This window comes from Canis lupus, chromosome 18, assembly GCF_003254725.2.
Source record: "Canis lupus dingo isolate Sandy chromosome 18, ASM325472v2, whole genome shotgun sequence".
NCBI classification, from domain to species: Eukaryota; Metazoa; Chordata; class Mammalia; order Carnivora; family Canidae; genus Canis; species Canis lupus.
In genome coordinates, this window is record NC_064260.1 from 55,585,657 (window position 1) to 55,600,356 (window position 14,700).

At 36.1% G+C, this 14,700-nt stretch overlaps 1 protein-coding gene across 9 annotated transcripts in view; it reads right to left on the bottom strand.

The window, feature by feature from the left end:
* LOC112659462 (membrane-spanning 4-domains subfamily A member 12-like) overlaps positions 1-14,700 on the bottom strand; it is a 123,681-nt gene that overhangs the window by 93,060 nt on the left and 15,921 nt on the right. For 8 of the 9 annotated variants that reach the window (XR_007403395.1, XM_049096228.1, XM_049096225.1 and 5 more), the window contains 2 exons: positions 13,653-13,709; positions 811-930 (listed from right to left, as the gene is read on the bottom strand). Coding sequence is in view for 8 of the 9 variants with exons in the window: in XM_049096228.1 (XP_048952185.1) it covers positions 811-930; positions 13,653-13,709 (177 nt within the window). In the remaining variant the exon portion in view is untranslated. The remainder of the gene's footprint in view (positions 1-810; positions 931-13,652; positions 13,710-14,700) is intronic. The other variant, XM_049096227.1, reaches the window with a different exon arrangement.

Below are 14,700 nucleotides of genomic sequence, written 5' to 3' on the forward strand. Positions count from 1 at the left end.
ATCATATAGTTTCACTCATACAGGGGATATAAGAAATAGTGAAAGGGATTATAGAGGAAAGGAGAGAAAATGAATGGGAAAAATTAGAGATGGTGACAAAAGATGAGAGACTACTAACTCTGGGAAATTAACAAGGTGTAGTGGAAGGGAAGGTGGGCAGGGGGATGGGGTGACTGAGTGACAGATACTGAGGGGGGCACTTGACAGGATGAACACTGGGTGTTATACTATATGTTGGCAAATTGAACTCCAGTAAAAATCCATTTAGTCATGTGCATATTGAATTGAATATACATCCATTCCAAATTACATATATCTATAGAATCCAGATTTATTATCTCTGATAATTACATCCCTGATGAACATAAATTACTAGGCATCATAAAACATAAGGATATTATTTCCTCCTTTGAAGATCAAATCTTGCTATAATAAACTTGATCATTTAAGGCCTAGGAAAACTGGCCTGGGAGATGCAGGTACTGAGAAAGAACTAAGCTGCCTATTGAAAAAATATCTTGGATACCAGATGGGACCAGAATTGAATATAATGCTAAATCACTCAAAATATATCTATTAATATTCATAATACATTCCATTTGCTTACTTGAAGTTTTGGGTAATCCTAAATTTAGAAATGTAACCTATAATTTGAACCACATTTGTAGTATGTGCCTAACACCAGAGTAAACTAATGATAAAGATCACTGTCATACTTTGCCTAGTACTTAAATACTTTGATTACTCACCAAAAAGTTTAAATGTAATTCTAAATTTGTGATGGAATTTTCATAGAAATCTTGTACTTACCTCTGGCCAAATAGGAGTTTTTGTACTCAAACTATATATTATAAACTCAAGTGATAGTAAAATCAGACCAATCACTGCAATGCAGGCACTTAAAATGTTCACTATTATAGCATAGGATAGCTGCAATAGATAAAAAGTGTCACTCAGTCACTATAAGTTATGCATATACATCACTGCCAGATATATTCAGGTAGAAGATTTATATAAATTCTGATCTATCTAGAATAGTAAGGTCATTAAAAGGACTGTCAGAACTGCAGATTTGTCAGGATCCCAATAGAACCAATCAATTTTGGAAAAAATAAAACTTTTGATGTAACACACATATTTATCCCTTCACTGACAAATAATTATTGAGTGTGAGCTCTGTACCATGCAAATTATTATCTGTTTTATTAGATAAAGAAGGGGAAAAGAGTTGGTCTTTGCACTCAAGGAAGACTAATGGGGAAGACAAGTACATATTAAATTTGAATATAATGTAAAGAAATGCTAACAATATAGGCAAATTCATAGTGCCATAAAGGGTGAAGTTACCAGAGACCTAATGTTCTAGGAGTTTGCCATGGTTCATTTAACAATGCAAGAAGGAGAGTCATAAGGAATTTTATTTTCGGAAAGACAAGAGCTATCTAGATATCTAGATAGATATTTAGGATTTTATCTTGAAGATAGTGGAGAATTAAATCACTGGAGGTATCTGCTGTGTTTTTTGACCACAGTTCTGTCAGGCTATGTACTCAGGACAATGCATATACATAATGTTGCTGCATAATTATACTTTTTCCATTTATGAGGTCAGAGAGGTGGTAAGCCCTATGATACTGCTTTGGGGGCTATCCTTCTCTTATACTTATTTCCTTGGTATCATCTGCACCAGTAATTTAATTTTAATTAGTAATTTCTAATTCTTTCTGAATTAGATAATAAGAAAACTTAAACGGATTCTGAAATCTATTTCACTATATAGATCTATGATCTATGTTTGTCCATGTGCTCTTTATTGTTGTACAGTGATCTTAATTTATTTTTTGGAATAAATCAACCTTAAAGAGAGATAATCACATTAAAATAAAATGTTCTCCAACTCATTTTTGTAATCTAAACACCCAACATTACTGGTTAGTAAATTGTGGTATATAAATGTAAGTTCATCGTTAGAATAACATATTTTATGAATTTTTAATTATATGAACAAATGGTTATGACACAATAATATTATATAGAAAAAGAGGCATCCTTGTTGAGTAAATGCATTGATAAGGCCACTTGGAGCAGGTGTTCTGTGCAGTGTGGAGTTCTACTGGCAAAAACTGAAGAAATAAAAGGAGAAGTAGAAACATCCACAATTATAACAGATTTTGACATGTACCTCTAAGTAATTGATAAAGCAAGTGGACAAAAAGCAGGAGTAGAAAGCTGAAACATTTGACCAGTTGACCTTTGTATATTTATGTATATGTACATACATAAATATATACATATCCCAGTGTACATATATCTCCCAGTGTATGAGCTGGATTAAATGATTAAATACACATGCACACACACACACTTGATTATGGTAGCTAAATAGTAAGCCTTAAAATCAAATAGTATTAGCTTTTTTTAATTTAATTTCAGTTAGCCAACATACAGTAGTTTCAGATGTCATTTTCAATAATTCATCAGGCTATGTATAACACCCACTAGTTTCTTTTCTATTTTCTATTTTATTGACATCCTCATTTATCTTTATTATCTCTTACTCTCTATTTTGTATTAAATATGCTTCTTATTGTCTACCTTTTTAAGCTTTATATAGTATAATGTTGGCCTCATAAAACGAGTTTGGAAATATTCCCTCCCTTTCTATCCTTCTAAACAGCTTTAGCAGAACTGGTATTTCTCCTTGAAATGTTTGATGGAATTCCCCTGAGAAGCCATCTGGCCGTGGAAATTTGTATCTTGGGAGGTGTTTGATGACTGCTTCAATTTCCTCACTAGTTACTGGCCTGTTCAGGCTTTCTCTTTCTTCCTGTTCCACTTTTGGTAATTTGTGGTTTTCCAGAAATGCATCCATTTCTTCTAGATTGCCGAATTTTTGGCATATATTGCTCATAATACATTTTTAAAATAATTTTATTTCCTTGGTATTGGTGGTGATATCTCTTTTGTTTGGGATTTTTTTTTCAGTCTTTTTCTCTTTTCTTTTTAATAAGGCTGGCTAATGGTTTATCTATCTTATTAATTCTTTCAGAGAACCACCTCCTGCTTCTGTTGATCTGTTCTACAGCTTTTCTGGTCTCTATTTCATTGAGGTCTGCTCGAATCTTTATCATCTCTCTTCTTTTGCTTGGTATAAGTTATATTTGCTGTTCTTTCTCCAATTCCTTTAGGTGAGAGGTTAGCTGGTGTATATGTTTTTTACAATGTTTTGAGGGAGGTTTGTTATGCAATGTATTTCCCTCTTAGAACCTTTTGCTGTATCCCAAAGATTTTGAACGGTTGTATTTTCATTTCGTAGTTTCCATGAATTTGCAAAATTCTTCTCTAATTTCCTGATTGACCCATTCATCTTTTAGTAGGATGCTCTTTCACCTCCATGTGTTTGAGGTTCTGCCAAATTTCTTCTGGTGATTGAGTTCCAGTTTCAAAGTATTGTGGTCTGAAAATATGCAGGGGACAATCCCAATCTTTTAATATCAGTTGAGACCTGATTTGTGACCCAGTATGTGGTCCATTCTGGAGAAAGCTCCATGTGCACATGAGAAGAATGTGTAAAAAGTTGTATTTGGATAGAAAGTTCTGTATATATCTGTGAAATCCATCTAGTCCAGTGTATCATTCAAGGCCCTTGTTTCTTTGGTGACGTTGTGCTTAGAGTATCTATCATTTGCTGAAAGTGCCGTGTTGAAGTCTCCTACCATTAGTGTATTATCTAAGTATCTCTCTACTTTGGTTATGAATTGATTGATATGCTTGGCAGCTCCCATATTAGGGTCATAAATATTCATGATAGTTAGGTCTTCTTGTTGGAGACCCTTTACGGATGATATAGTGTCCCTCTTCATCTCTTACTACAGCCTTTGGGATAAACTTTAATATATCTGATGTGAGTATTGCTACCCTAACTTTCTTTTGAGGACCAGTTGAATGGTAAATGGTTCTGCACCCTTTCATTTTCAGGCTGGAGGTGTCCTTAGATCTAAAATGAGACTGTTGGGATCCCTGGGTGGCGCAGCAGTTTGGCGCCTGCCTTTGGCCCAGGGCGCGATCCTGGAGACCCAGGATCGAATCCCACATCGGGCTCCCGGTGCATGGAGCCTGCCTCTCCCTCTGCCTGTGTCTCTGCCTCTCTCTCTCTCTCTCTGTGTGTGTGTGACTATCATAAATAAATAAAAATTAAAAAAAATAAAATAAAATGAGACTGTTGTAGACAGAATACAGATGGGTCTTGCTTTTCTATCCAGTCCAAAACCCTGCATCTTTTGATGGGATCATTTAGCCCATTCACATTCGGAGTAACTATTGAAAGATATGAATTTAGTGTCATTATAATACCTATTCAGTCGCCCCCTTTTTTTGTGGACTGTCTCCTTGGGCTTTCTTTTTCTTTTTCAGTTCCCCCTTAACATTTCTTGCAGAGCTGGTTTGGTGGTCAAATATTTTTTCAGTTTCTGCCTATATAGGAAGCTCTTTATCTCTCCTTCTATTCTGAATGACAGCCTTACTGGACAGAGTATTCTTGGCTGCATTTTCTTCTCATTTAGTAGCCTGTATATATCATGCCAGCCCGTTCTGGCCTGCCAGGTCTCCGTGGAGAGGTCTGCTATTAATCTGATATTTCTCCCCATAAAAGTTAAGAAACTCTTGTCTTGAGCTGATTTAAGGATTTTCTCTTTGAGATTTGCAAGTTTCACTATTAAATGTCGAAGTGTTAAATGGTTTATATTGATTTTGAGGGAGTCTTCTCTATCTCTTGGATCTGAATGATTGTTTCCTTCCTCTGGTTAGGGAATTTCTCAGCTATGATTTGTTCACATATACTTTGTGGTTCTCTCTTTCTCTTTCAGCCTCCCTGGAATACCAATTCTTCCTTCTCAAGCTATCATTTATTTTCCTAAGCCTTTCCTCATGGTCTCTTGTTTTTCTCTTTTTTCCTCAGCTTCCTTTCTTTCCATCAACTTGTCTTCTATGTCATATGCTCTCTTTCCCACTTCATTAACCCTAGTAGTTAGAGCATCCAGTTTGGATTGCATCTCTGTTAAAGTATTTTTAACTTCAAACTGAGTAGATCTGCAGATTTTCATTCTGCAGTAATGAAGTCTCTAGAGTCCTTTATGCCTTTTCTCAGAGCCATCAGTAGCTTTATAATTGTACTTCTGAATTGAATTTTTGACATAGTATTTAAATCCACATTCCGTAATTCTGTGGCAGAGAGTATTGCTTCCAGTTCTTTCTTCTGTGGTGAATTCTTCCTTCTAGTCATTTTGTCCAGTGCAGAGTGGCTGTATGAGTGGGCTGAGTCAAAAATATCAACTAGGACCTAACTAAGTAAAATACACTCTAGACGATTCTGAAGAGGTCAGAGACCAGAAAATAAAAGAAAAAGAACAGAACAAAATAAAACAAAATGACCACTAAAGTGAAAGACAAAATTTAAAACAAAATAGAAAAAGTAAAAAACCAAAACTAAAAATAAATAAGATGGAACAAAAAAGAAAGAAAAGAAAAGTGGAGGGAATGGTGGTGGTGAAGAAGTGGTGGTAGAGAGAGAATATAGTCTACCTGAGGGGACCTAGAGGATGATCCTCTTGGTTCTAAGCATATTTTGTTCTGTATATTGAAGATGCTTAATCCCAGATTTATATAAATCAGTAATACTTATATAAAGACCCAACATCGATCACAAAACATAAAGAAGATAAAGGGGGGGCATAATGAGAAGGAAGAGAGAAATATAGTCTCACAGAATAAACCAATGCCGTGTTCCACTTAATTCTGGGTGTATTATGGTCGTGTGTTAGAAGGTACTAACTTCCACCATTGTAAAACAAAATGAGACAGAAAAAATAAAAAACACAAAACAAAAACCCATATCTCATACATCTACCAAAATTAAATTGAATACATAGAAGGAATCCAGCAGTGAAGAGTAACTCTAAGACATGTAATTGTAGAAATATGAAAGTCAAAAAGGAAAAACCTTAAAAACAAAGAGTTGATAAAATATTGTAGTTAAGGTGGGAAAGAGAAAAAATACTGGAGATTTAAAACCTGATATAAAAATGAATCATAATGAAAAGAAAAAACCTTTAGTTCTATAAACTATTTTCCCTTAATCCTGGAGCTTTCCATTGCTGCTTGGTCAATAAATTTGCATTTCCCTTGTTCTTCCAGCTGCTCTTCTGGGGAAGGGATCTGCTGTGCTGATTCTCAGGTGTGTGTGCCTGGGTGGAGATGCCCTGCCCCCTGCTGGATGCCTGGCTCAGTGTGAGCTGTTTATCCTGTGAGGCCTTCCTTTCCTAGAGGCCTCCCTTTCCTAGAGGCCCCGCCTCTCCCAGGCACAATGTGAAAATAGAAAAAAAAAAAAAAAAAAAGGCGTATCCCAAGGTTTTTGAACGGTTGTATCTTCATTCTCATTAGTTTCCATGAATCTTTTTAATTTTTCCCTAATTTCCTGGTTTACCCTTTCATCTTTTAGCAGGATGGTCCTTAACCTCCACGTGTTTGAAATCCTTCCAAGCTTCTTGTGATTTATTTATTTTTTTTAACTTTAATTTATTTTTTACTTTCCTTTACTGGAGTTCAATTTGCCAACATATAGCATAACACTCAGTGCTCTTCCCGCCAAATGCCCCCCTCAGTGCCCATCACCCAGTCACCCCAACCACCCACCCACTTCCCCTTCCACTACCCCTTGTTCATTTCCCAGAGTTAGGTGTCTCTCATGTTTTGTCACCCTCACTGATATTTTCACTCATTTTTTCTCCTTTCCCTTTATTCCCTTTCACTAATTTTCACATTTCCCAAATGAATGAGACCATATAATGTTTATCCTTTTCCAATTGACTTATTTCACTCAGCATAATACCATCCAGGTCCCTCCACGTCGAAGCAAATAGTGCATATTTGTCATTTCTAATTGCTGAGTAATATTCCATTGTATACATAAACCACATCTTCTTTATCCATTCATCTTTCGATGGACACCGAAGCTCCTTCCACAGTTTGGCTATTGTGGACATTGCTGCTAGAAACATCGGGGTGCAAGTGTCCCGGCGTTTCACTGCATCTGTATCTTTGGGGTAAATCCCCAGCAGGGCAATTGCTGGGTCGTAGGGCAGGTCTATTTTTAACTCTTTGAGGAACCTCCACACAGTTTTCCAGAGTGGCTGCACCAGTTCACATTCCCACCAACAGTGCAAGAGGGTTCCCCTTTCTCCACATCCTCTCCAACATCTGTTTTTTCCTGCCTTGTTAATTTTCCCCATTCTCACTGGTGTGAGGTGGTATCTCATTGTGGGTTTGATTTGTATTTCCCTGATGGCCAGTGATGCAGAGCATTTTCTCATATGAGTGCTTTGTTGGCCATGTCTATGTCTTCTTCTGTGAGATTTCTGTTCATGTCTTTTGCCCATTTCATGATTGGATTATTTGTTTCTTTGCTGTTGAGCTGAATAAGTTCTTTATAGATCTTGGATTCTAGCCCTTTATCTGATAGGTCATTTGCAAATATCTTCTCCCATTCTGTAGGTTGTCTTTTAGTTTTGTTGACTGTTTCTTTTGCTTTGCAGAGGCTTCTTATCTTGATGAAGTCCCAATAGTTCATTTTTGCTTTTGTTTCTCTTGCCTTAATGTATGTATCTTGCAAGAAGTTGCTGGGGCCAAGTTCAAAAAGGGTGTTGCCTGTGTTCTCCTCTAGGATTTTGATGGAATCTTGTCTCACATTTAGATCTTTCATCCATTTTGAGTTTATCTTTGTGTATGGTGTAAGAGAGTGGTCTAGTTTCATTCTTCTGCACGTGGCTGTCCAATTTTCCCAGCACCACCTATCGAAGAGACTGTCCTTTTTCCAGTGGATAGTCTTTCCTGCTTTGTCGAATATTAGTTGACCATAAAGTTGAGGTCCAATTTTGTATTCTCTATTCTGTTCCATTGATCTATGTGTCTGTTTTTGTGCCAGTACCACACTGTCTTGATGACCACAGCTTTGTAGTACAACCTGAAATCTGGCATTGTGATGCCCCCAGATATGGTTTTCTTTTTTAATATTCCCCTGGCTATTCGGGGTCTTTTCTGATTCCACACAAATCTTAAGACAATTTGTTCCAACTCTCTGAAGAAAGTCCATGGTATTTTGATAGGGATTGCATTAAATTGTAAATTGCCCTGGGTAACATTGACATTTTCACAATATTAATTCTTCCAATTCATGAGCATGGAATATTTTTCCATGTCTTTGTGTCTTCCTGAATTTCTTTCAGAAGTGTTCTGTAGTTTTTAGGGTATAGATCCTTTACCTCTTTAGTTAGGTTTATTCCTAGGTATCTTATGCTTTTGGGTGCAATTGTAAATGGGATTGACTCCTTAATTTCTCTTTCTTTTCTTCAGTCTCATTGTTAGTGTACAGAAATGAACTGATTTCTGGGCATTGATTTCGTATCCTGCCACACTGCCGAATTGCTGTATGAGTTCTAGCAATCTTGGGGTGGAAGCTTTTGGGTTTTCTATGTAGAGTATCATGTCATCTGCGAAGAGGGAGAGTTTGACTTCTTCTTTGCCAGTTTGAATGCCTTTTATTTCTTTTTGTTGCCTGATTGCTGAGGCTAGGACTTGCAGTACTATGTTGAATAGCAGTGGTGAGAGTGGACATCCCTTCTCATTCCTGATCTTAGAGGAAAGGCTCCCAGTGTTTCCCCATTGAGAATGATATTTGCTGTTGGCTTTTCATAGATGGCTTTTAGATGCTGAGGAATGTTCCCTCTATCCTCATAGTTTCCCAATCCACAGTGGCTTAGATGCTACTGGGAGGAGGCACAGGTGCACTGATCTGCGCAGCTTGCTGGACACCCAGTGGCAGGAGAATTATTTCTTTCCTGTGCCCTCCCTGTTTCCACCTGTCCTGGGGGAATGGAGGATAGCTTGCTTTGTCTGCTTTGGTGCCCTCAGGTGCAAGGCATTGCACTGCTGGACCTGTGCTCCAGGGGACCGCCTTTTTTCAAGGGAATGGAGGACAGCCAGCTCCGTCCATTGCCAGGCTCTAGGGTAAAAGGAGCTCTGAAGCTGGCCCTTGTAATGTGCTGCCTTCTCCCAAATACCCCAGAGGGATGCATGCCCCGGCCCTTTACCAAGATTGGACCATGGTTTGCGGTGAGCTTTCTCTGGGGGCATCCCTAGTCTTACAGTGTCTCTGGAACTCTTGATGCTTCACTGTCCCTCCTGTGATTCTGCTCAATTTCCTTGCTAAGTACTTTTCCATCAGGGAAAACTCAGGCATGGATTTTAAAATTCCTCTTGTCCAGAGCTGGGCTTTCATGACCCAGAGGCTTTCGCAGCTCCACTTTCGCAGGCTAGTTGCAGTTCCCTCCTCTACTTGATTTTTTATTTTTTTCACCTTCTAACCTTGTTAGAAGTGAAAACTTATCTCTCTGTAGCATTCCAGCTGTTCTCTCTTTATATCTCAGTTTTAATTCATAGGTGTTCAGGATATTTTGAAAGTTATCTATGTAAGTTTGTGGGACCAAATGGGTTGAGGACCCCTACTCTTCTGCCATCTTGCCAGTCTCTCACATATATATTTTCAAGTTAGTATTTTTGTTTTCTTCAAATAAATACCTGGAAATGGAATTGCTGAATATCACAGTAGTTCCATTTTAATTTTTTGAGAATCCTTCATGCTGTTTTCCATAGTGACTTCACTAATTCATTCCCACCAACAGTTCATGAGGGTTTCCTTTTCTCCACACCCTCACTAACACTTGTTATTTTTTGCTATTTTGATTTTAGCTATTCTAAGAGGTGTGAGGTGTTGGCCTCATTATGGTTTTGATAGATATTTCCCTGGTATTTAGTAATGCTGAGCTTCTTTTTGTATACTTGTTGGCCTTCTGTATGTTTTCTTTGAAAACTACAGGTGCTGGTGAGGATGCAGAGAAAGGGGAACACTCTTGCACTGTTCTGGGAATGCAACCTGGTGCAGCCACTCTGGAAAACAATATGGAGGTTCCTCAAAAAGTTAAAAATGAAACTACTCTATGATCTAGCAATTGCGCTACTAGGTATTTACCCAAAGAATACAAAAAAATACTAATTCAAAGTGATACGTGTACCCTGATGTTTATAGCAGCATTATCTACAATATCCAAATTATAGAAGCAGTCCAAGTGTCCATTGGCTGATGAATGGATGAAGAAGATGTGGCATTTTTTTATATAATGGAATATTATTCAGCCATGAAAAAGAATGCAATCTTGCTACTGGCAACATGGATGGGGCTAGAGAGTATTATGCTAAGTGAAATAAGTCAGTCAGAGAAAGACAAATACCGTATGATATCACTCATATGTGGAATTTAAGAGACAAACAAAAGGGGGGAAATAAAGAGTGGGAGACAAACCAAGAAACAGATTCTTAATCATAGAGAACACACTGATGGATACCAGAGGGGAGGTGGGTGAAAGGATGGGTTAAATAGGTGATGGGGATTAAGGAAGGCACTTACTGTGATGCGCACCGGGTATTGTATGTGTTGTATGGAAGTGTTGAATCACTAATATTACACTGAATAGTAACTATACGGAATTTAAATAAAAACTTTAAAATAGTTTTTAAAAAGTCTATTTCAATCCTCTGCCCATTTTCAAACTGGTTTGGTGTTTTTGCTACTGAGTTCTATTTGATCTTTTTATATTTTTGACATTAACCCCTTATCTGATCTATGATTTGTAGCTATTTTCTCACATTCTGTAGGTTGGCTTTAACTTTGTTGATAGTTTCCTTTGCTGTGCAGAAGCTCCTTAATTTGGTATAGTTCGATTTGCTTATTTTTCACTTTTGTTGCCTTTGCCTTTGGTGTCAAATCCAAAAAAAATCATTGGAAGACCAATGTCAAGGAGCTAATGGCCTGTTTTCTTCTAGAAATTTTGTTTTCAGGTCTTACATTTAAGTCTTTAATCCATTTTGAGTTAGTTTTTGGTATGGTGTAAGATAGTGGTCTAGCTTCATCCCTTTGTATATGTCTGTCCAGTTTCCTTAATGCCAGTTATTGAAGAGACTGTCCTTTTCCTGTTTTATATTCTTGGTTCCTTTGTCATAGACTAGGTGGCCAAATATGCATGGGTTTATTTCTGGGCTTTCTATTCTGTTCCATTGATTGATGTGTCTATATTTATGCCATTATTATACTGTTTTGATTACTATAGCTTGGTAGCATAGCTTGAAATTAGAGACCATGATACCTCCAGCTTTTTTCTTCTTTCTCAAGATTGCTTTTGGCTATTTAGGGGTCAATTCTTTGCTTTTAGTAGTCAGTAAAGATTAAATAAAAAACATAATAATTTATCTCTACCCATATGTGGTAGGCTAAATAATGGTTCCATCATAGATGTCCTAATCCCCAGAAACTGTGAATATGTAAATATGTGATTAGGTTAAAGATTTTGAGATGTGGAAATTATCCTGAAATATGTAATGTAATCACAAGGATCCTTGTAAGAGGGAGGAGACAGGATAATAGAGAAAAAGACAATGTATTTATGGAAGCAGAGGAGAGGAGATTAGAATGGTGTAGCTCCAGCCAAGGAATGTGGCAGCCCCTAGAAGTTAAAAAAGGCAAGGAACAAAATCTTTTCAATAGCTTCCAGAAGGAAGCAGTTCTGTCAACATCTTGATTTTGAGACTTTTGATCTCCAAAACTGTAAGATAATAAACTTATATAGTTTTAAGCCAATAAGCTTGTGGTAATTTATTTCAGCAGCAATAGTGGGCTAACATACCACATATTTATCATTTCCCTTCACCCTGAGGAACTTTAACTTTCTTTGGTAGTGTATATCTGATAATAGAAAATTTTCTCTGCTTTTGTTTATATGAAAATGAATTTATTTCACTATCGATATTGAATGATATTTTCAGGGGATATGACATCTAGTTGACAATTTTTTCCCTGTACTTTAAAGATGCCATTATATTGTTTTCTTCTGTCTTTTTTCAGAGGAGAAGTCTTGCACATATTTTGGCATATTTGTTCTAGGAGTCTTAATAATTTTAATATTAATGTAAGTGGTATTTTAACATTGGTTTATCCATTGGTTTCTGCAAGCATATAGAAAGATAGCTGATTTGGTTTTTGTATACTGAAGACATTGTAAAATTCACTATTTCTTAAAACTTGTCATCTAAAAATATTTTTTCTTCTTTCCAAAAAATATCATATACTTCTTTTTTCTTTGACTTATTGCAATTAATAGGACATCTTAAATAGAATACTGAAGAAACATGATGATAGCTTATATACCTCTCTTGCTGAAAGATAAAATGTTATGGGAAGTGTTAAAATGTTCATCATTAAGCATAAAGTTATTTCTCCCTCTCTTTTGATAGATACCTTTTATTGATTTTACCACTCTTTGCATTCATTGAGTTGATCATTTGGTATTTATGTTTTTAGTGTGATGGATTACACCTTTCTTTCTTTCTTTCTTTCTTTCTTTCTTTCTTTCTTGAAGGAGAGAGGGGGAGAGAGGCAGAGGGAGAGCAAGACAGAGAATCTCGAGCAAGCTACATGCCCAATGAAGAGCCCAGCACGGGGCTAGATCTCATGATCCTGAGATCATGACCTAAGCTGAAATCAAGAGTCAGATGCTTAACTGAATGATACACCCAGGTGCCCCCACACTGATTTATTTTCAAATGTTAATCTAACTTTGCATTTCTGGAATTAGTCATGATATATCATTCTATTTGTATTTTTTACTATGTACTATGTTTTATTTGCTAATATATATATTTTAGGATTTTTACATATATGTTCATGAGAGATTTTGGTCTGTAATTTTCTTGTAAGATCCGGGTAGAGATTTAGAATAAATGATATATTATCTTCATAATGAGTTGGGAGGTATTACCTTCTTCTTCTAATCTCTGGTAGAAATTTGTATAATGTCTCCAAATATGATTGTAGATTTCTTTTTCTTTTTGATTTTGTCAATTTTTATTTGCTTATTTTGAAGCTACATGAATAGGTGAATAGATATTTGGGACTATTATACATTGTGTCAAACTAAATCTTTTATTATTATGCAGTGTCTCTTTCTAATAAAAACCTCTGATAATTTTTGCTTTAAAACCTACTCTGTATATTATTATAGCCCCCTTTTGCTTGGTGTTCACAACAAATGCCTTTTTTCCAACTTCTTGGAAAGTCTTCTATAGACAGATAGGTCAATATAGACCTATATTTAAAGTATATATTTAAAATAAATAACTGTGGTGTAAGATGGAGATCCAATTTTATTGTTCTGCATGTTGTATATCTAGTTTTTCTCAGGACCATCTGTTGGAAAGACTATCCTTTCCCAAGTAGGTATTTTTGATTCCGTTGTCAAATATTGGTTAACTGTAAATGCAGGGATTTAATTCCAGGCTCTCAATTCTGTTCCATTCGTCTGTCTATTTTGTGCCAGTACCATACAATTTTGATTATAGTTTTGCAGTATAGTTTGATATTATGAGGTGTGATGCCTCCAGTTGGGTTCTTTCTCAAGTGACTCAGAGACAATTCTACCTCCTGTCTGATCCTCCTTCTTTTGGCAAATAAAACAGTTATCTCTAGAGTTGCTACAAACATTCTGACTTACCAAGAGTGGTGAACGCCTCTTCTCTATCATTATTGCAAAGATTCCTGAGAAGATAAACTGGAAACAGAAATCATATTTATTAAGACTCAGTCATTATGTTTATATAAAAAGAGTCATAGAATTCTGGAATGTTGTAACATGAAGAAGAGCATCTTAATTCTTCAGTGGGACCACTGAGAAAATCATTCAGAAAATAATTCAAAGGTTCTATATTACAGAGTTGGAGAAGGTATGAAGTTTCTGTTCAGTAATGTAACACATGCATTGGAAATGGAAATAGGAGCATCTTAATTTTACTTCATAGGGAAAAAGGAGGGTCAAATTTTACTCATATTTTTGTCAGTCATAATTTATTGATTCCCTAAGGTGAATTACAAGAAAATGTATCCAGTGAATGAATTTACTGATAGTGTTATATCTTGGTGATTCCACACACTTTTAATTTAATGTTCATTTAATGTTTAAAATATTTTAGTAATGGAAAATATAATTTAGAAATTATTTAAGTTTCATTTTACGTATTTAAATATAATACCACATAATGTCTTCCATGAGTAGCTTGTCCTGAAATCTTCCATCATTTCCTAAAACTTGTTAGAAATATGACAGGGTGTATCAGAAAACTTTTTTTCATTGGTGCAACTTTATGCATACATGGAAACTTACCACAGAATTAAAAAATTAACTATTCAATTAATAGTAAAGAGAAGGAATGTTATTTCCCCAGAAAAATGGGGCCACTAACATGTCAATACTAAATAGCCTTTTGGGGCCTGGAGGATTTGAATTTGAATTCTTTGCACCTTGCTTTCTATGTGACTCAGTAGGAATTACCTACCCTATCATTAGTTTTGCTTTTTTTTCATTGGTAAAATTAAGATTCATATTTTCCACCTTTCTGTGTTACTGTACTGTTGTTTTAATAGTTACATATAGAGGAATTCACTGAATTATTTATAGTCAACTTGGGGTCCTACTAGCTTGCACCTAAGGCTCAGAACTATATTTTCCAGAACTCATTTCCTTACATGGTCCCTGAAAGTATTAT